Below are 22,621 nucleotides of genomic sequence, written 5' to 3' on the forward strand. Positions count from 1 at the left end.
CTCTGGAGGTCTACAGAGTGGCATTAACTACCCTTGTGCAGGACAGTTCATGGGACTTTGTTCTCTCTTAACCATGGGGCCAGTTTGCAGGCAAAGGGCCACAGCTGTAATCACCCAAGGCTGTTACATCAGGATATGATGATTTGGTGATTTCATTTTCTAGAGCACAAAGTAGCTACTAAAAAAATGTGATTATAAAGACACGTCCAGCCCAAGCTGCCCCAGGTTATTGTGATTCTTCAAAAGCTTTGGGCCTCTTCCTCAGAAAGTGCTCTAAGTTCTCAGCCAGGGGATTACACTAAATGCATTCTGCTTTGACCCAACATGAGACTTATTTGTCTGCTCAAGAAGAGAGCTCAGGTCAGTGTAAACCAGCTCAGTGTTATATTCAGTTATGCAGTTGACACAGTTTATTTTTAAAAAAATTAAATCACTGCCTCATTTTCCTGGGGTTCATGTGAGAAGATAAAACATCATTGGCTCACACAACAAAACAAGGCAAGTGTGTCAGCCTTAAAATAAATGGAGCAAGTCATCACGTTACCCTGGTCACGGTGATTATGCTGCGGGCACATTGCACAATGAAATTTCCTTCTCGTCTGTGTCGCTGAGGGCATGTGTCACGTTCACAGGCAGCAGAGCTGGGTCTCCCAGCTCTGACCTGGGGCTCCATCCTGCAGGAAGCTGTACGAAAGGCAACATGTAACAAGCCCAGTTCAGGTAACTTACACTTTTTGGTGGCCTCATGCTGCCTCTTCCTTTATAAAGCATCTGGTTTTGCTCCGAAATGGTGAGGGTGAGATTCAGACAGTACACACATCATGCAAGCGCCCATCTCCATCCGTAGGCAGGCTCTAACATGTGGGTATGGGTGGAATTGGGGCAATCTGGCTGTGTCCTGAGCTGTGTGCCTGCCCATTGCAGTGAGCTGTGGTTGGAGAGTAACTCAGTCTACTCAGATCATGGTGACCAAGAGCTCTGGGTAAGGTAACCTCAGATTGAGAAATTCAGCCATATCCCCACAGAAGCACCCTGGAAACCAATACAGAACACTGCAGCTCCCACTAAAATCAGTAACACTAGACTTACAATCTAAATGGCAGCAGGAAGTCACTCCTTTTCTCAGGTACAATTTCACCTGAGGAGTGATCTTGAATTGGGAAAAAAAACCACAAGAAGTAGTATGCATGCTGTGAATAGCAGCAATATACATTTCACATTTTTAAATATATTTAATTATCATATCACGGGACTACCTTGTTATCTGCCCTGCTCAGAAGCAGTTAAGTATGATTTTCCATACTTTATACAACAGGAATTCATAATATAGAGCAATCTAGTAAGTGAGGGAGATCAAACCAAAAGCCAGTCAAAAAACTGAACACCAACACAATGTGCCCTCATACACTCAAAAAACCCACTAAGAAACCCTGCATTACAAGAAACCTGCAAGATCTGCAGGTATTAGAAAAAAACAAGTCACTTAAAAAATCCTCTTTCTCTCCTGAGGAGTCTCCTGCATGCACAGCTCATCTCTCAGATTATTGTTACATGTCACAATAATTCTCCAGGTCTAAACTGTGTCTTCAGCTGGCAGGAGGGCTGTCACAGCATGTTACAGTGATGGCAATTAGCTAACTCAATCAAAGAGATTTCCAGGTTTGGCTTTGCCTCCCCTGTCGTGGTTAAAGGACTGGGCCGGTGTGCAGTGTTCATGGCTGTTCACTGGTCAATTTGCATCCATCCCCAATTTCAAAATTATGCTCTTTGGTAGGATTCAAGGTATCCAGGCAACTGCTGTCTCCAAGGATAGCTGAATTCAGCTATATTTCCTTATACTTGATATCAAGCTCTTAATTTTACTGTTTAATACACCAGCAAAACTGGACACTTCACAGGACAGGCCTGATTTTCCTCATCAAGTACAACTTAATTCCTCACACTCCCATCTAAGCTTTGCTCTGATTTTCAGGAAAGTAAGCAAGAAACAATTCAGACCCTTTTCTATAAAAACACATGCATAAACTGTGGACATCCATGATGAGGAATGCCTTTTTGAAGTCAATTTCTCTGTGGTGTGTGCAATCATACCAGTAATAATAAATACAGAAGCTTACTTTAATAGCTCCAGTCTCAGCAGGAGATGAGAGAACAAGATCAGATCTCAAACCTTTGTCCTTCACAACAGCAGTCTGCCACCACTGTGAGTTTTATCAGCAAGTATTTTGATTCCCCAAACTCCCTCGGCTGCCAAAAGCCTGCAGTAGGTAGAGTAAGCTTTCCTGGGAAAAAACAACTGTCTGGGATAGTGGTACAAACCGTGATTTAACCACTGCAGCCCCTTCTGCTAGTACAGCTATGCTACTGCAGGAAGAGCTACGTCTGTCCCCTGCTCCCCACAGGGGATCACAGCCTGGACCAGGGAAATCTTACAGGCGCGGAGATGCTCCTCTGCAAAGCTGCTGCCCCGAAACTTCACCTTCCCCAGGTCTCCGTGGCTGCTCAGCAAGCGATTTTGCCTCTTCTGCGAATCCATCCTGGAAAGCCCGGGGGATTTTCCCATCTCGCCCTTCCCGTGTTCAGGCTCCCGGGAACGGCGGCCACACGACCCTGGCGCTCACACCGGATGCTCGAAAAGTGTTTGACCTTTTGATATTGACGAAATAGGAACACATTGGGAGTTTTCCCGAGAGAACAGCGGGTCCCGGGGTGAGGAGCCGCTGGGACCCCGCACCCCTTCCTGGCCCCGCCGCATCCCCTCCGAGCCCACCCCGTACTGTCCTCCAGGAGGCTGGGGGGGACTCTTCTCCTCCCTTCCCTTCCCTGCTCGGGCCGAGGCCCCCCTGGTGCCCGCCGCGACCTCAGCGCCGAGCGAGGGCCGCCCGCCGCCGCTGCCGGGGAGCGCGACCGGGGCCGCCCCCTGCGAGGGCTCCCGGCTCCCCGCACTGCGCATGAGCGGGGGAAGGCGGCGGAAGGGCCCGTGAGGAGCCGGGAGCCGCCGCCGCCGGAGGAAGCGCCGCCGCCGCCGCCCTCAGTGTCCGCCCGAGCCGGGAGGGGAGAGGCCCGCACAGCCCCCACCATGGTGAGCGGCCGCCCGGGGCCCCTCTGGGCCCGGCGCGGCGCCTCGGGGCCGGGCAGGGGCAGCGCGGCCTGGTCGTGGCGCGCTGGGTGTCCGGGAGCGGCCGAATGGGGGCTCCGCAGCCGGGCACGATGTGCCGGCCCGGGGGGCTGCTCGTCCTCCTGCCGGGCACGGCAGGGCTGGCGTGCGTGGCCCGGGCCGGGGCTGCAGGGCGGGCGGCAGAGGCTGCTCCGGGCAGGGGCCTAAGCGGGGGGCGCCGGGATCCCGCCCAGGCTGCGACCCGCGGCGCCCCGCAGGCCCCGCACGGCGGGGAGGGGCTCGCTGGCACCTGGTGTGAGCGTTCAGGCACCTCCGCCAGACAGCGGCCGTGCTGTGGGCAGCTCTGTCCGGTCTGTGCCCTGTGCCTGCAGCAGCCCTGAGCGGGTGCGAGGGGCTGCCAGGAGCCAGGGGCTGCTCGGAGTTTTTCCGCAGGATTTCAGGCGTCTCAGGGCCCATGAAGTGCTGTCAGTTCACAGGGAAACTTGGGGGTGTTGATGCTTCTTGAGGTGGGATTATGTTGGAGAATTTCTGAATAATTGTTCTAGGGTCTTGGTTGTTTTCATAGAAGTGTTGTAAAGGAGGGCCTTGCAAAGGTCATCCTGGTAAAGGTCTTGTAAAGGTTTATCTTGCATTTTCTCTGTAATACTGTTCTTATAGCTGAGGATTTGCTGTGGACTCCCAGATCGACTGACTTTCTCCCTTGTTTCTTGTAGGGGGAAACTGCAGTGTTTAGAACAACATTTGCTAGTTTTGTTTGCCTAAACAAAAGAAAAATGTATTCCTTCAGTTTAATTAAGGGGGCCCTCATTGGTTTCTTGCACAGTGCCTTATGCACCAGAGGGAACAATTTATAGTAGTACTTCCAGGCTTTCTCCATATTCAAATGTTGTAACAGCTTTAGCTCCTACACCTGTACAGTTTAAAGCAGTACTTTTCTGTAGCAGTGTTATAGTCTTAGGAAGGGTGTAGGAGGGAGTCGTAAGATCTACTGGTGTATGCTTATTGGTATAAAGATATTTTATACTTGCTGTTAGTACTATTCTGACCAGCAGAGTTAAAAACATAATAAAACAATTACAACGTCACCTTTAATTGATGGAGTTACGCTGGCATAAAAATTTGGTTAGCCAGCATTTAAATTAGTGGTGTGCAGACCTCTAATAAACTTGTCACTATGTAACTAGTATAATTTTTAATGGAATAGTTTGATGTAGATCTTCATTTGTGTTTTTTACGAGCGCTTAAGACTGAAGTCTGAATAAAGTTCAGACTGTAAACTTGTCTTACTGTAATTCTGCAGGTCTGGGACTGTCTGAAATTGTGCATACGCAGTAATGTTACACAACTTTTTATGAAGACTTTTTTCTGTAAAAATCACCTAGACTTGTCTCACAATATATCCAGTGTAGGTAGGCAAAATAGATACACAGTTGATGAAATAGACAATGTCCTGGATGTACATATATCATTGGCTGGCTATGAGATTAGAAATTTAAATTGAACCATACTGTAGAAAGTGGCATTATAACAGAAATAGTGAGGCCTATTATTCAGAGAATATCTTTTTGTGAGAAACAGCAGAGTTCTGTCTGCTTGGTCTTCTTGGAAGCACTTAACTGAAGAACCAGCAGACATATTCCGTGCAGCAGTTCTGTACTGGCAGGTTGGTATTTATCAGATGGGAGGGAGTATGAGAATACTCCAGTCATGGCCCCGAGCAGAGCTGTTGGGCCCTTTGCAAACAACTGCGTTCCAGGTTGTGCTTGTTGACTCCAGCACCCAGGTGAAAGGATGACACTGAAGTGGGACTAAATGACAGGCTGCAGCTTTCAGAAGTAGTAAATACAGGTATGGATGGTTTCCAGTGCCCGGCTGTAGGATTCTGTACCTTACTTGTGGTATGGCAAAATCCTCTGTTTGGTTAGGGGAAAGGTAGGGAAACTTTGCAGAGATCTGAGGATGCCCATCCAGAAACATGAGATTCGATGTCCCATTTTTCTGGCCATGTACAGAACTGCTCTGGCTCATCCTCCCGGAGGCTGTGGCCAGGCAGCTTGTCCAGCGCAGCAAGTGCCATGGCACAGGCTCCTGCTGCTGGAGCCTGGCTCCTACCTGTCCATGCAGCACTGCCAGATAGAGCACTCTGCCTTAATCTCACCAGTGTCCATATGGCCAGAGCTTTGTGCCTTCAGGACAGAGGTTTCCTGCCCTTGAACTATCTTTGTCCTGGATCTGGAAGGGACCCCATCCTGCCAGTATTCCTTGGACTGCTGAGAGCAGTCAGCCTTTCTTACCCACTCTTCATTTGAGCTGGCTGAGCAGCACCTGTAGAAGTGCTGTCCCTCACCTTCCCTGTTCGAGTGTCACGTTAGAGTGTTACTGCTTCATCTCATCCTGAGGACAGTGGTGTGCCATGAATCAAGGCAGAGCAGTAAGCTGGTCCATTGTACTCTGAGCCATCTTCACTGCCTGTACAATTCTGAATGATTTAATGAATTTAGAACCGTGTGTGGTAACCGAGGCAAGTGTGTGATTATCTACATCTTTATCCAGAGCCATGTGCTAGCCTTGTCTCTATTTATATTATCTATTACGTTGTCCAGTTTGTGTTGTCTGAAAAATATTTCTGTGCTGATAAATACATAATTTCTTACTGCAAACCTCAGCTGACAGGAAGTTGTAAAATTTAATATTACAAGAATTTCATGTCTGACGCTGTCTCCTGTAATGTTAGTGTACTTCATGACATTGTTATGTGGTGTTTAACTCCACGAGCTATTCTGCAAGGCCAGCTGTTTATACGTGTAATCGGTGCTGCATATGCATGTCTGAAGCAGTTTGTTGATATTAAATATTTGAGGTTTGGTTGTCCCATGGCAAAACTTTAGATTCTTGGCATTACGCTTCGGACGGAGTAGTCAGAGTGCTAGACAAGATGGTGCATGATTTTGTTTCCTCTCCTAGCTTACCAGAGATCGCTTTGAACTAGTGCTTTAAATCACTTTTAACTAGAGCCATGAAAAAAATATTCAAGAATATGAACTACTCTGAGAACAAGGTGTGAAATTTATTATGTAGCTCTTGATATTTTACTCATGTTTTATGGTGCCAATGCAAATATACAGTATGAATAGAGTTTGTGCCCCAGACCAGAGTTATGAATGCTAAACAACTGGCTGCTTTATGTTGTCTTTTTTTATTTGGAAAAGCCCTGATTTTTGTGTTTCCTTCACCTCTCAGGTTGGCATGAATTACCATTATATCTACAGCAATACTCTGGGTAGCTGGGTACCTTCTGCCTGCATGCAAATACTGAAATTATTTTATTATTTATTTTATTATTATTTTAAAATAACATTATAGAGGGTGGAAAGCAACTTTAATTTTAAGTTGTGATTTTTCCCTTGGATTTTATATCTCAACAGCCTTTTATGTGATTTTGTTCTGTTCCACTGCAGCCAAGTAGATTTCACATCAGTTTGAAACAGAAGCTTACAAATGTCCTGACTGTCTTACTTTGTGTGCCCTCTCTTCGAGAAACTGCTGTGGAAAATAAAATGTAGTTGAAGGACATGTTTGTTTACATTATTCAGAAACTGTGGCTATTTACTTTCATTGTTTTTGTCTTTACCTTAGATTTTTGTGGTAGTATACCTGTGTGCCATCACTGTTGGTGGGTTAAGATGGAGTTCTGTGTATTGGTAGATTTTTGTTGTAATTAACTTTCTTTTACAAAACAAAGACAAATACTCATGATTCTTCCTTTTAAGCTTTAGCCATGTGTTTGTTGAATACAAGCAGTAAAGCAGACATTTTTAGGTGTCTTTGGTTCCCTTGATGGATACAGTCCAAGGTGGGATGATTCGGGAGCAGAACTCCCCTGGCCAGTCGTGTCCCATCAAAGGACAGAAGTGAGTCGGGTGAGGGGTTGCATGCCCGAGCCTCTGGGCTTGAGCTGGGTCCTTGGGAGGAGCAGGGATGCTTCCCACTGCCACAGCTCTTGCTGGAGTCTGAGTGCAGTCAGTGTAAAGGCCGAGACTTCGTGGAGGTTGATACTATTTTAGAGAAGGCTTTTACCTGTCACGTGCGTGAGAACTTAACAGGCTTTTCTTTGAGTCCTGCCCGAAACAAAAGCACAGATGTTACATCGTTCAAATTCCTTTACTTAGCAGTGAAACTCACCGGGTTTAGATGGTCTGTATCAGTGGCTGGGAAGGGAAAGGTGCAAAGTAGTTGCTCACTGATGAGTGACTGTGAATGCCTTCCTTGGGGGCCACAAGGAAGTTTGGGCAGCAGAACTCATCGAGCCCTGCTTGTCTTGCTGGGGCCACATGGGACCTTTGAGCCAAGTCCAAGAACAGGCTCCAGTAGGGATCCTCAGCTCTCCAGTCCAGGCAGTGTGGGACAAAGGTTGGTGCTGCTTCCCATGAACCTTATCCAGGAGAGTGGAGCCCTCATTCAGCTATTAGCTGTCTGCAAAATGTTGATGACCAGTGTGCAGAACTTATCTTTGAATCTGGGGTGACTAAAAACAGTGCAGAAGATAAGGAATGCTGTAGTCAGAGTTGGTAGAGAAGTTCTAGCATTTTTTGTACCCGAGACTAGGAGGAAAAAATACTTGAGGAAATAAAAGTCCCAAGTATTTTATTTTCTGTTTGTAATTTTCACTGAAGTATCTGATCAAGGAAAGGATATTGAATTGGAATATTCAAATTTGGTACTTCATGGTAAAAGGCAAATCTTCATTTTCAAATCAAAATTATAGAACCAGATGTTAATTAGAATTAATGATTCTAATTCTCATTAGAATGAGAATTTATGAGTCTACACAATGTAGCTTTTCATTGGGAGAAGTTATTCTGTGTTTTAAAAGTAAGGTTATCTGTCTTGTGACATTCTTATTATGAAAGGTAGCTTGGATACCACACAAACTTGTTTAAAGGCTTGCAGAACTGAATTTTTCCTTTGCCTTTTGATCCAAGAAATAAGAGTACAATTTTTTTTCATTGCTTTCCATTGGTTTTCATTTGTCTATATAGGCAAGACATATCTGTTTAATAAAACTCTGTCTTCCTTTTCAACCTGTGTTAAAGTTGAGATGTTTTAAGTTTTGTGTTGGATTGTGTTGCATTGCAGTGAGCACAATTTCAGGTATTTGTTGCCTGATGACTGTAGGATTAAAGGTTATGTGCTGCTCTGTATTGCACTTAAAACAGTAATAGAGTATTAGTGCTCAGTGCCTAGAAATAGCCCTTAAAAGTGCTGAAGGTTTGGAACCTGTTCCTGCTTGAAGTGTGGGTTTTTAATGTGCTGGAAGAAGAGCTATAATAGGATAATAAAAACTCAGCAGTAATTCCATCTCTTGCTGTCCTGTAGTAGGCCTGCAGAGAGTGCCCAGTCACTTAGGATGTGGAGTGTCTGGTCCATATTGGCAAGGTTCTGCAGAAGCATTCATCAAATATAAAGAAAGGGTTTTGGCATTTCTTCACTAAAAATAAACTCATATTTGAGCAGGAAAAATATGAATATTAAAGAAAAATATTATGGCTGAACAGTGTGATTTATTGCATCTTATATCTTACTGAATGTTGTAATTAGCTGCTTGATTCTTTGCAATTTCAATCTTCTTTTAAAAAGGTTTTATGTTGTTGCTATCACTTAGGTAGCCCCAAGCATGGGAAAATCTCATGTACATACGTAGAATTTAAATTTTATCATAAAAGGCATTTAAACTGCAAGTTTTTGTTCTAACAAATTGCAGTCTTCTTTTATGTGACAAGATGCAGAACATACCACCTTCTGTGGTCCTGGGCATCCATGGTAAACCTATTTGAACCTGTTCCTTGACTTTTTGTGGGATGTCACTGCTTTTAGAGTTCACCCTTGCAGGAGCAGGGAAGAACAAAGCCTCCTGAGGTTTTTCAGAGTGCTCACTATTAAATGGGCTGTGCATACTTATGTGTACATGTTTAAAAAAAATCAAAATACTAAAGATTAAAGTCACCAGCTTTGTAAAGAAAAAAAAGAAAAGCTAAGATAATTAAGTATGGCTGCCCTATAGTGCAGCTGAGTCTGGTGATGCAGCAGTCTGGCTGTGTGGAACTGATTAGAGGAAGCTGGTAATTGATAGAGAAATTTAAATTTGGGATTGTTTCATCTTCATTTGGGATTTCTTTCAGTGGTTTGTTTTCAATAATTTGAGTTTACAATACATTTTAAAAAGCTGCAACTAAAAATCCATTAGTCATTTCTGGAAGCTGTTCCACATGGCCTTGTCAGTGTAAGAGATTTTTGTGGAAGTGTGAGCTCAGTAGTGCACGGTGCTGAAAATCTGCTGTGGAGCCAAACATCGACTCATGGGGTGCACAGGAGCTGCTCTGGTGGCTTGGCCTTTACCTGGAACCACACCTGAGAATCTCAGTTTCAGAAATGTGTTTGTAGCCAGAGGTCCAGAGTGACAAACTCTTGGTCAAGAGAAATAAAGCAGCAGCACGTAATAGCTTTAAAAATTGTATAGTCTAACTAATATCACTCTGTTTGAACTGCAATCTGAGCTGAAAGTTTGGCTGCAGTTAAGTCTAGGGTGGTTTTGGTCTGGGGAGGGGGGGGTTTATTAAAGGATACTTAAGCTAAGGGTATTGTTCTGTTTAATATATTATGTGGGTGTCAGTTTAAACCAAATGTGATGTTCTTGTATTTTTTTTCACTGGTGTAACTCTGAAGCTGGTAACTTAACTATTCTTACAAATAAAGTTGTTCACATTCATCATCAAGCCACAGAAAACTAATCCTGACTTGTAGGACAGATGAATTTGTGTTCTGAAGCATTAGTTCTTTTTTCTTATGATGATGTGATTAAACACTAATTAACACTTTGGAATTAAGACCTTGAGCACATACTGCTCCTAAATCATCCTTTGGCTGAATTTTATCATGTCATGGGATTTTTTTTTTTTGCCCTTTTTCTTCATATTCACTGAGAAGGAGCTGTTGAAATTACAGTTACAATAATGAACAGAATACACAAGTTTTGGTTAGAATACAAAGTAAACTAAAAATGAAATACTTGTGCCATGTAAGGAATCCAATCCTGACTTAAAATTTTGTCAGAACTTTTACGTACCAAGTTATAACATTGGGAGTGTTTGCTTTGACTGTATTGAGTGAACTGTAGAACTGAATTTGGGTGTAATGCAGGAGCTATGATTGTTTTCTCCTGATGAGCAGTTAGTTTTGTGTAACTCATACCCTTGAAATCCTGAGCGTGCTTCTCCTCATCAGAAATATCTTTGGGAATCCCTCTCTGCGCTCAGTTCCGGGCTAGAGCAGGGCGGGATGGCTGGGTCTGGGCAGGAGGCCTGGAATTCCAGAGCTCTCACCTTGGCTACTCACTCCCCCGCCTGCCTCAGGCACCATTGCCTCTTTTTTTCTTACCTTCGGTTGCTGCACCTGTGAAATGGAGACAATGCCTTCTCGCAGGAATGTTTTGCAAATTATGTAGGTGGAGCTGAGAACCTTCAAAGTGAAAAATCTCTTTAAAGAAAAAGAAGTCTTTAAGGTATTTCGGTGTGCAGCTCCCTGAAATGGATGGCCCAGCCTAGTCCCTTGCTGCCATCAAGAGGCACCTCAGGAGATCCCATTCCAGGGGTGGCCCTGGTCCTGCAGTAGCTGGGACCAAAAGGACACCAGCCTGCTGCTCGGTGGTGCTAAACTGCTCACTGGCCTGCTCTGCCCACCTCTGGAGGAACTTGATCAGATATTTTGATATCCTGATTGCTTGGGAAAATTGTAAAGATACCGATTTAAAAAACATTAAGAGACTGTGCTTTATTTACTGGTGGGTTTTTTTTTTTGTCCAGTGGACATTTCTAGTTACAGTATTGTCTGTTTTCACTAGAACAAGTTGAAATCATCACAGAAGGATAAAGTGCGTCAGTTTATGGTCTTCACACAATCTAGTGAAAAGACAGCAGTGAGTTGTCTGTCTCAAAATGACTGGAAGTTAGATGTTGCAACAGACAACTTTTTCCAAAATCCTGAACTTTATATACGAGAGAGCGTTAAAGGATCATTGGACAGAAAGAAGTTAGAACAACTATATAACAGATACAAAGGTGAGTACCCTGAATTTTAAGGCTTATTTCATACTTGTATAATTCTTATTTACAATATGTTGGTAATGTTGTGCTCTCGTGCTGGGAAATCTTAACTGAGTCTTTCAGCTTTGTTTTTCTGTGCTGATAATACAAATTAGAAGGGACGTATAGGTAGGTTTCTGCTTCACAAGGATTACAAGCAGTTACTTTATGTGCTCTGAATGCATCTGCATTTATAGGGCATCAGGGTCTGAGCTGGAACTGTGTGTGCAGTGAGTAATTGTGATGGTTAACAAGGATTTTAGATAAGTCTCCTGGGGAAGGCACATCACACAGGACTTGATCCTGACAAAGGACAAGGTCGCATACTAGGGATGGGTTCTACCTTAGTTTTTATTCAGCTTGTTCTTATTATCAGGTAGTTACAAAGAGAGTGTAAAAGAAAACAGAGTCTCTGGATCTGTTATATAGCCAGTGTTCAACTGATATCCTACCACATAAAGTGGGTTCAGTAGAGCAGAACACATCCTGTGTTTTAGCACTTATCTAAAAATAAGTGCTCTGTTTTCTGTCAGTTTCCCTATGTTTTATATGTATAATGCAAATACCATTTTTGTGAAGTCTGTGTTGGCTTGTGTTAGTAGATCTTTGTTAGCACAGTTGAAATGTGAGCATCTCACTTCCAGACCAGATGTTGATTCCTTTGTGGAAAGAGGAGTGGGCCTGGCTGACTTGGAATCGCTAGTGGAGCAGCATAACTTCCCCCTGGAGGTTACTGTGTCCAACCTCTGCAGCTGGAAACCTCCTGTGTGCTAGGAAATGCCTCAATCTGCTCTTGGGGTAGCTGTGGATGGGCACGTTTGGGTGTTGGTACAGCTTGGAAATGAACACTGCAGAATGGCTTCCATGGGAACACAGCTCATCAGTCTGATCGAAGAGGCCAATAATTGAGTGTGCTGGGGAGAGAGAACCAGTGTGCTCTCTAGGGAATGAGTCGGAAGATCCTGAATAGTATTAGGCAGAAAACAAATGTTTGTGGTGCTTTTGTCTCTCAGTGAAAATAACATGATCTTCGTTGTATGGGAGGCTTTATTGCAGGAACTGCCTCAGTTATTAAAGCTTAACCATTGGGAGCACTCATTTAATTTTGTTTACTCTCTTATAAGGGCAGATCCCAAAAATGGCTTCTTGAAAATGTTTCCTTGTCTTAAATATATTTGTCGAACAAATTAGCTTTTTCAAATACCTGTTTTTCTTGATACTTGCTTTTATGTGCCAAAGATCCTCAAGATGAAAATAAGATTGGTATAGATGGCATACAGCAGTTCTGTGATGACCTCGCTCTTGACCCGGCCAGCATCACCGTACTCATCATCGCGTGGAAATTCCGGGCTGCAACACAGTGTGAGTTTTCAAAGCTGGAATTCATGGATGGAATGACTGAGCTGGGGTAAGTGCTCACTGCATGTTAGATGGTGACAGTGTGATCCAGTGTCCTGTTTTGGGACTCAGTCTCAGTGTCCCTTCTGAGACGTTTCAGAGCACAGCATCGCGTGTCTGCCTCTGGGAAAACGCAGCCCGGCCTTGGTTCTGTGAGGGTTGTGTGGTGGTTGGCACAGAGCTGCTCTGGCAGGTAGAGCAGGGATGTTGGGCAGACCTGGGGTTTCTCTGCCTTGCGAGAGTGCAGGAGTCTTTATCACATTTTCCTAAAAGTTTTGTGGATTCTAGAACCTGATCTGTCAGGTATGTGTGCAAATGCAACATGAAGAAATAACAAATGAAGTTCTTGTAGAGGTGCAGAGTTATCAAAGGCTTCCTGAATTCTGTTTTGATAATCATATTGTATTCTACAAACAGTTTATAGATTTTTGTTTAACTCACATTTTTATGGCGAAATGAATAATACATAAATATACAAACAAATGTGCTTTTTAAAATACAGATGTGACAGCATAGAAAAACTGAAGGCCCAGATTCCTAAAATGGAACAAGAATTAAAAGAGCCAGGAAGATTTAAGGATTTTTATCAATTTACTTTCAACTTTGCAAAGAACCCGGGACAGAAAGGTTTAGGTATGTATTCTAATTCATAAACATTTGTTCATGAATATTGGAAATGACTAATCAAAGCAGTAAATGAATGTATTACTGTGATCCAATGAATCTGAAAGATAATCACCCTTGGGATAAAATAACATCTCTGTGTTTTGAAAGATAGATGTCAATTTAAGGTATTCAAATTGATTATTAATAAAGGCTACAAAATTTTATGGGAGAAGGTTTATTCGTTCACTCAGAGTGAGTGCAGTTCTCAGTAAGCACAATGGATTATGTTCCTGTATTAAAGACATAATTGCACCACTTAGAATTTGCAGCACTGAACAGATTAATTGAATTTTTACGTTTAGGATAAATTGAAGCTGTAAAACCATTTTCTGTGTAAGCACATTTGTACAGTCCCTTGTAACACCAGAAATGCTTGCAAATGTCTTAGCAGGATAGAATTGGAATGGTACAAATGGATTCCTGTGTTCTGGGCCTGATGCCTGCTGGTGCTTACCTACAGAGTTTTTTTTCCCCTTACCTCACTGAAGGCTTTTTGTCATTATTTCAGAGCTCACACATGGAGTGTGGCTTTGGTTGATGTAACAGGTGGAGTGGAAAAATAGCTTCTTAAAAATAATTTCAGAACACCACAGTTTAGATGGAATTAAAGCAACAAACTGTAGCTCTGTCTATTCAGAACAACAAAAATGAGGGAATAAAAAATTCTTTCAAGCAGTGGTGTTAAAGATGTGCATTCATTTCTCTACAGTGTGATTTGGCTGTTAGCCATAACTAGTCTTTCATGATCCTGTAACTTCTTAAGGTAATTTTTCTGGTTTTGAGAAGTAATAAAATACGGAAAGGCTGGGAGGTTCTTCCTTGGCAGCTTGTGAATTTGTTCCTCTCAGTAATGAAAATGCTCTAAACTGGCTGCCACTGGACAGCTTTGCATTCCCAGGCTGTGCAAAGATGAGCTTTCTGCTTTAGTTTTACTGGCTTTTATGTACAGACCAACTTTTGGCTTAAAATGGGTATTGAAAAATAAGTAAATAAGAAAAAAGCTCTGTGTCCTCCTTTGACATCTGGCTGTATCTTGTTTGTTGTTTTCAGTGGATTGTCAATTTCATTGTATCCAAAGGAGCTACAAGTGCTGCTAAACCATCTGAAAATACTTGTGCATGCTTGTAGTCATTTCTAAATCATGCAAATAAATGAATAGGCTGATTTGTATTTCTTGTAGAAAATCATCATAATTTTTTTAGGCTGCTACAACAAGGAAAATATGGACAGCAGTTGAATTGTGGGATTAATTTCCCAGGAAAACCCATTCACTTGCTTTATTTCTCATTCATCATAACGCTTCTTCATGCATGTTAAGCTCTAGCAGTGGCAAACAGGTATAGTTTTCTAAGATCCATGTAGCATATACATAGCGTAAGATAGGTTTTTAAATTGTTTTTGTTTTAAAGTCTGGGTCTGGAAGTCTGAGCCTAAAGTCTGGATGCTTACCAGCCATTTTGGTGCTCATAAATACACAGTTCTAGGCATGAATTTAGATCAGGGCAGAATAATTCTGGAAACCCTGGAGCAAAACAATACTGGGAGAAGTACAGAGCTGCAGAGTAAGTGCTGCTAGTTAGGCAATTAATTTTGGTGTGTCTAAATAACTGCTTGTAGGAACTTGCCAAATTGATTTTAATGTATATTGGCCTCTAATCTTGCAAACATTGTGCAGTAGTTCAGGCACAGTTCTGGAAATATATTTCCTCTGCATAATTCCTTACTACTGTGTAAGTACCGTGGGTGTCTGAAAAGCTCTTGTGATATTTGCATCTCATTGGAGAATACCCTGTAGCTGCTGTTCATCTCAAACGTTGTTTGCTTCTCTTGCATCTCTCTGGATAAAATTCAAAATGGAGGATGTATTTTGAGACTCTTGTATTGATCCAGGAGGATTTCACTGAGCATTTTCACACTTACAGAAACTTAAAATTGTATCTTTACCTTCCAGTTTTGTTGTTTCATATAATTTATTTTTAAAAATGTAGTTCGTCCCAAGGCATTATGTCATCATGCTTTACATGTTTGGACTCATATCGTGAGTTTGAGTTTGCAGCATCCCGAGATTTAGCTTTTAACAGCCTTTGCTTACCCACAAGAATTACCTCAAAATTGTATAAAAATGTCAGAATGCACAGTTTGTTTATAGTGATTGTTTACAAACCACCGTAAAATGCAGTGATTTCATCACCTTGCCTTTTTGTATGCACACCATTAATGCAGCAGAAGTTTTCAATTTTTTTCCTTGAGGAACTGATCAGCTTCCTCTGAAGTTTGTATCTATTAATTTTTAGAAAGACAGTCGTTTTAGTTGAAAGCTGAAATGCATGTTGTTTGTACCTGAATCTCCTGTTGAAGAGAGAGTTTGAGCCTCTGCAGTCTTGAATGAGTTGCCATTTTCAGATACAGCTTTATTTACTGAGGAGTAGTGACTTCTGCCTAATTTGTCTGCTTCTTGCACTTGCCTGAAATCAAACCTCTTTGCAGCTTTACAGCAGAAAATCCTTCACAAATTTTATTCTTTACTTTGGTCAGGAGATATTATAATGTGACTCTGCTGTTTGAGAACTTTTAATATCAGATGCTAAACAATTCAGAAACTCCTCATCAACTCCTGTTTTCCCTCCAGCAATGCAGATTTCATACTTTGTTTTGTTTGCTGTTGATTTCACCTCCAAGATCTACCTCCCTGGGTTCTTTTAAATATTTGGGCATCCTGCGGGAAGGAAGGGAGTGGAGTTCTTGGGTTATTGGTGTGGGTTTTTTTCTTCTTTTCCTGAGGTGTTCAGTTGATTCTGTGCCTTCTCCCCCTGCTTCCACAAGGGGATTGTTAATAGAAGAAATTCGCTAGACTGCCATAAGAGTTTTTGTTAAAAAGAGGCCACTTACCTGGGCAGCCTTTTGGGGTCACTGTGTGATATCCTCTGGCTGAGGATACTGAATTTGGTAATTCACAGTGAGTGGGGTTTGGTGCTGCAGCAATTCCCTGCTAATTCCTGGTGGTGCAGGTGACCCTGGGCAGAGTTGTGGGTTCCAAATGTCTTTTATGTGCTCACAAGCTCCTGTCTGCCCCTCCTGGCACTTCAGCCTTTGGCCCTCCCCTGGGCTGGCTCTGTCCTTCCCTTCCATCCAGAGCAGCCAGGGTTTTTTGGGAGCAGCTCTGACAGGCAGGGGAGCTGCTCTCAAATGTGTCAAGGCAGGCTTCACTCATTCCAAACAAGCAGGAATTTTACAGGAGGCTTGGAAAGAAGAACAAAAAAAGCCAACCCACTACAAAAAACACCCAACAAACAAAAGGGGAAAAAAAATCCCAAACCAAAAAAGCCAAAAACCACCGCAAACCACCAACAAAAAAACCCACAAAAGAAAAACTCAACTGAAACACCACCACCAACAGATAAACCAGCTATCTTCTGCCTGCTCAAGGACACCACCTAAAGATTCTTTTTCAAAAGAAAATCTTGACTACAGAAATGAGCCCTTGCCTGATACAAAGGCAGCACTTGTAATGAGGTTGCCCTAAAATGAAATCATTAAAAGTTGATTTTATCTAAATTGTATTTTGTGCATTAAAAAAAAGACAGTCTCAGTACAAAATACTACAAATTTTCTTTCCAAGCCAATGGCATCTTTAACTGAAAATATTTTGCTGACTAAAGTATTGTTAGATAGCAAAAAGCATATGAAATGTCCTGGGGGGGTTTGAATATATTAGATATTAATATGGGCAATTTTCAGTTCTGTAAAATATAAAACATGTGTGTAACACTTTATTTATGGCTGTCTTTTTGTAAGGGATCCATGAGTATATTGGCATTAGTTTAATATTTTCACATTTATGGATACATGGTTCATCCTGGTGTTAGATACTTGTGGAAAAATATATTTATATGTATAATTTAGAATTTATATTTATATGTATATATATCTATGTGTGTGTATATATATTTATATATATAATTCTAAAAGTAATTATTTTAACGTTACAGATTTAGAAATGGCCATTGCCTACTGGAATTTAGTACTTAATGGAAGATTTAAATTTCTAGACTTGTGGAACAAATTTTTGTTGGTAAGTTTTAACCTTTACGTAATCTGGACTGCAGTATTTTCAGAACTTGGAAGATAAACATGTTTGAGTTATTGAGTAGATGAAATAGATTGTCCTGACCTAAATCCCTGATATTCACAGTGTGTACAATAGAAATATGTTTTGGGGATATGGATGTGTTTGAGACAGTAAGAAATGAATGTATAATAGGGTTTTAATTTATTTTTTAATATAAATTTTCCACCTCTCCAAACAGGAACATCATAAAAGATCAATTCCTAAGGATACCTGGAACCTTCTTCTAGACTTTAGTACAATGATAGCAGATGACATGTCTAACTATGATGAGGAAGGTAAAACATTGCCATTTTCCCTCACTAACTTCTAACTGTGTTTTATGTTACTTTTATTACTGTGTGTCTGTTTTGGCACAATCTCAAAACCATTAGAGTGTTTCTGGTGATCTGTAGTCCAGTTAGGTCTGCTTTAATAAGGGCCTGCTTTAATAGTGCTGCATGTTGTAATCATCTCTGTTATTGATGTTTGTAAAAAGAAATGCTGAAGCTTTCGTGGAATCCATTTTCTTTTTTTGGTCTAAGCTCAGACACAAATTCTTTCTTACTGAGACAACCCCAAGTTCTTTCTTGTTGAGACAAACCCTGCTATGTGTCCATTTAAAACCCACAGATTCTCTCTTGGTGCAGTTCTTGGCATCTTCATCCAAGTAACTGATCCGTGGTTAGTGCAGCTCTGTGTAGGGTCTCTGGTTGCTGCATTTCGTAGCTGAGAATGTTTTTAAGTCTGGTTGCTTCAGTTTATGTGAGGCTTGGACATGTTTTGACATAGAAGTGAAGCTGGCAGCACACAGGGCTTGCTGAACAGAACTGACTTCCTACCAAATGTGTTTGTTGTAAACTTTTGTATCGATCTTTCCTCTTCAGTCCATGTGCAGCCAAGAACAGCTGATTACCCTCAGCCCTTGGCAGCACATCAGTTCAGTGAGGGGGGAAACTAAACTTGGGATACCTCCAGAGCAGAGGGCAGCAAACTTCTCCAACTTTATTTAGTAATTGTGGACTGTCTTCAGTCAGTTTTGAGTTAGGGTTTTGGTCAGTTTTTTGTTTTTGTCTGGAAGATGACCCTTGAAAGTGATGTGTATTAACTGGCTTTGAAGGAAGCAGAAATCTTTAATCAGCTCTTAAATTCCAAGCAGGAAAATAAAATTCTATTTTTTTGCTTCAGACTCTACCTAGAAGGCAAATAGCTTGTCTGGATATGAAGCTTGTGAAAGAATGCCTTGTTCAACCAAGTTCTTACATTCTGGTGTTTTCCTCTTTTAGGGGCATGGCCAGTTCTTATTGATGACTTTGTGGAATTTGCACGCCCTCAAATTGCTGGGACAAAAAGTACGACAGTGTAGCACTAAAGGACCCTTCTAGAGTGTACATAGTCTGTACAATACCTGAAATGGAAAATTGCACAGTCAATTTCTGCTGGCTGGACTGAACTGAAGATCAATCCTCACAATATGGCTGAGGGTTGAGACAAACCTTTAAGGATACATCTTGGACCATATCATATTTCATTCTTCTACTGGTGGTTTGGGCTTTTCTTCTAGTCTGGACCACTCTTGCCCGTTAAAATTCCAACACTGTGGATTTCATCATGGATTTATTTTTTGTTGGTGGATCACCCTAGTTTCATCTCCCATAAGTCCTAGAAGCTTTATTATTATTTTGAGGTTTCTGATTTCACATAAAGCACAACGCTGGTCATCATCAGACAACTGTTGTATGGCATCTGAATTATACAGATCAACATCAAACCAATTTTTAAAAGAATCCTTAAATACACACTTGGGGCTAGTTGCAAAGACTGTACTGATAGCACTTCCTGCAAGAGTGATATATTTAACTGTACTGGGTCCGAGTTTTTTTCTTTTCTGGAAAAGTGCAGGTGTCGTCCGAGTTTGAGTCTCTGGTCACAGCAGTGACAGGAATGACCCAGGAGCCCCAGGGCTGTTGATTGGAGGTCTCTGGTGCCTGGCTGAGGTTGGCTGGTGGCTCAGCTGCTCTGGGGACAGCTTGGGGACGACACAAGTCGAGCACTTCCCCCCCATGGGCCGCGGCAGAGCCTGCAGTGGGCTGAGCTGTGTCCTCACAGAAGCCAGCGTTCTCTAGGTTACTCTCTAAGAAATCAGATTTCATTACAGGTTTGAAATGCTTATCTGTCTGTCAAAGAAAGGTTTTTCATTTCTGTGGAAATCAAACACTTGAATATACTGAATTTGTGTCTTAACTGTTTGCTACACAATACAGTATTTTAAATTGAGACATGTGACTTTTATGGCTGAGGTGTGACAAAGCAAATGGCCCTGTTGTACAAGAAGCTGGTGAGGTTGATGTGAATCTGGGTTTTGAAACCATTATCCTGGTAAGTTGAATCTTCATAACATAGAGGTACTGCCATTATGGATGACACCCTTTTTTAAATTATTTTGCATAGTTTTCCTTAAATTGAGGTATCACTGGTTGCCAAATACAGAAATTCAGTGTAAAGCTTTCCCAAACAAGCACAGATCAGATACAAACTGCTACACTGGCTTTGTTTGTTTAAATTATTTTGTTGATCATCACTACTTCTGTCTTGCTGCATTTGACTAAATCGCTTCATTTGGATCAAAGCAGGTTTTATCAGATGCAATTCTTTAATAATACAAGAGCTCTTGAGCTGCTTTTATGGTCTTTTACTCCTCCCTGAGTTAATTGTGAAGAGATGTGATAAATCCTGCTCTGGAAAACAAGCTGGAAAGAACGAGCTCCAGGAGAGGAGACAGACCATACCTACAAGTGAGAAGAGGGGGTTTAAGTCCATGCTCTAAATAGTGCCCTGATAAGGCAAGAATTATTCTTGAGATGAGTCATTGGTACTTGCACTAGACTGCAGCACGATTTTATGCAGATGCTAAAAGTATTTTAAAGAAAAATTGACTATTAATTAAACAGCTGAAATTTTTATTTGTGCTCTGTGCAGTTGACCTTAAGGCTGGCTCCCCTTACAGCAGTGCCCTTTTGGCAAATCCAGTTGTGCATTTATTCCAAAAATACAGTTCCTCAAAAACATTGCAGACTTTCTCCAGCTACTGGAATTGGCTATGCCAAAAACTGTGTGTTTTGCTGCTTTCAGTATTTCCTTTCTCAGTTTTGTGTAAATAAAAATGGGGACTTGAAATTATGGGGTGGGTGGGGTGGAAAAAAAAAGCTCGACAAGGTTATCTCTGCGTGCTGTTTTCTGTCTTGAGGGGTTTGGTACTGTTTCAGATTGATTAGTTCAAGGATGCTGTGCTTGGAGAGGAGAACTGACTTGCTTTTCATCCCAGTGCAGACTTGTCCCTCAAAAAAGTCTGGGATTGGGCAATGGCAAAATGCCGTGGTGTTTTAGAGACTCTTCCTTTTGAATGCAAGATCTTTCCAACAAAATAGTGTTGTCATCAGTTTGGTACTACATGCTTATAATTACTGTGTAATTATAAAGAAATACATAAAAACTTCGACTAATTATGTTGCAGAAAAGGGTTATTTGTGCTATCATGGCATCTTAAAAGTTTTTCAAAATGACTGAAGTTGAAAGAAACATTGATTTAACAGGGTGTTGTTCTAAGGACAAAATGCCTGGTTAGAGGGAGTATTTTGTACTGAAACGTGCTCGGATATGGCCATGTGGTTTTTTCCTTTATATATGTGTGGGGTTGTTTTTTTGTTTGTTTGTTTGTTTGTTTGTTTTTTTAAGAATGCAGCCAGTTGCTTACTTGGATTGCTTTAATTCGTAAGTGCTTATGTCTTCAATTTGATGATCTCCCCGCAAATGGATTGATTTAATTTTGCCAAATGTCAAGGGAAAAAAAAAATGAAGGCAAACATCAAGTTTGTAAACTGTTTTTATACATTAAAATATGTACAAAATTAGAAGTGCCCTGATATGAAACACTTAATCTTGAGATTATATTTAGTAAAAACCCATAATTTACATATCTCTGTAAGTTCAACATGTAACTTCTTACAATCCCTCTCATTACCAACAGAGGCAATAAAGCTCCAGTGAAATTGCCATGACTGAGGTTTGTACTGCATTGTTTCAGTGTATTATTTGTAAAACTTATTTCTGGAATGTGATTTTAGGGAGTGGGGAAAAAACCCCATGGAATACATGTGTTCTGCATAAAATACAGTTCAGGGCAAGTCTTTCTTTTGGGTGGGGAAAAAAAATCTAAAAATTGCTCCTCTGTCTTGCGTGTTGCTTGTTCCCAATGTTTGCAAGTCCCACGTGGAGCTGATTCTCCCAGCCCTGGGCACGGCCATGCCCCAGCTTGTGAAGGAAGACACTGCAGTGGCTCAGATACGCCTCAGGTGCAGCAGTAAAGCCACTCCTTATTGATCAACCTGTTAATGAGTAACTTATGACTTGCCTCAAAACTGTTTTACAATGAAATCCCAACTGAGACACCCTTATTTAAGAAAGAAATAATTTTTTTAAAGAATGCATTTAATAAACTTTGGTCATTCACACTTTTATTTAAATTATGTTGCCAGAAGTCTCTGTAGATTTTATTTGAGGACGGTAAATTGTCTGGGTTGGCTTTTAAACAAAAAAAGTGATGCTCTTCAGGCCTCTGAGCTCTCCAGCAGTTGACCACACCATTAAATACTTGATGTAATTATAATTTCATCTATCAAAAATAGGCCTTAGCTCTGTAAATATGAAGCTGGTTTAGTACCAACGTGTACTAAAGCCGAAGTGTCTGCAGAAAATAAACTCCAAGAGTTTTGCTCCTAAATAGGCACCTGTACCTCAGGCCCAAGGTTGACCATTTAAATTGGCAGAAAACTCAGCACAGAGCTTCTGGAATTCTCAGTCAGCAAAAGCTGCCTAGATGCAATTCGAATGTTTTGCATGAAACTGCAGCTGTCTCTTCTCTAAACTCAACTGTTTGTGGAATACCCCTTCAAGCCTTTTCCAGTGTTCAAAGGACAACTGGCAGGAGTTGAGGGATAAAACAAATTAGGGCGAGGAACCTGGGAGGGTGAGAGATGAGGGGCTGTAAGAATTGTGTGGGAAGAGGCCCAGTTTATCTTTTTCTTGCTGCTGCTTTCTCTCCAGCCCTGCTCCTGCCTGTTCCTGGGCCAGGGTGCAGCAAGCCTGGCTTTGCTCTGCCATCTTTTCCTCTACCAGTTACAGAATTAAAACAATGAC

The 22,621-nt window shown here is 41.6% G+C and overlaps 1 protein-coding gene across 1 annotated transcript; it reads left to right on the forward strand.

Moving 5' to 3' along the window:
- Positions 1 to 2,934: 2,934 nt before the first annotated feature.
- Positions 2,935 to 21,483, forward strand: DCUN1D1 (defective in cullin neddylation 1 domain containing 1). The gene is made up of 7 exons (XM_038146460.1): positions 2,935 to 3,082; positions 11,016 to 11,232; positions 12,496 to 12,664; positions 13,157 to 13,287; positions 17,310 to 17,392; positions 17,628 to 17,724; positions 18,712 to 21,483. The coding sequence occupies exons 1-7, from the start codon at positions 3,080 to 3,082 to the stop codon at positions 18,789 to 18,791; spliced, it is 780 nt and encodes a 259-aa protein (XP_038002388.1). The 5' UTR covers positions 2,935 to 3,079; the 3' UTR covers positions 18,792 to 21,483.
- The last annotated feature ends 1,138 nt before the right edge of the window (positions 21,484 to 22,621 follow it).

Source organism: Motacilla alba, chromosome 9 (genome assembly GCF_015832195.1).
Source record: "Motacilla alba alba isolate MOTALB_02 chromosome 9, Motacilla_alba_V1.0_pri, whole genome shotgun sequence".
NCBI classification, from domain to species: domain Eukaryota; kingdom Metazoa; phylum Chordata; class Aves; order Passeriformes; family Motacillidae; genus Motacilla; species Motacilla alba.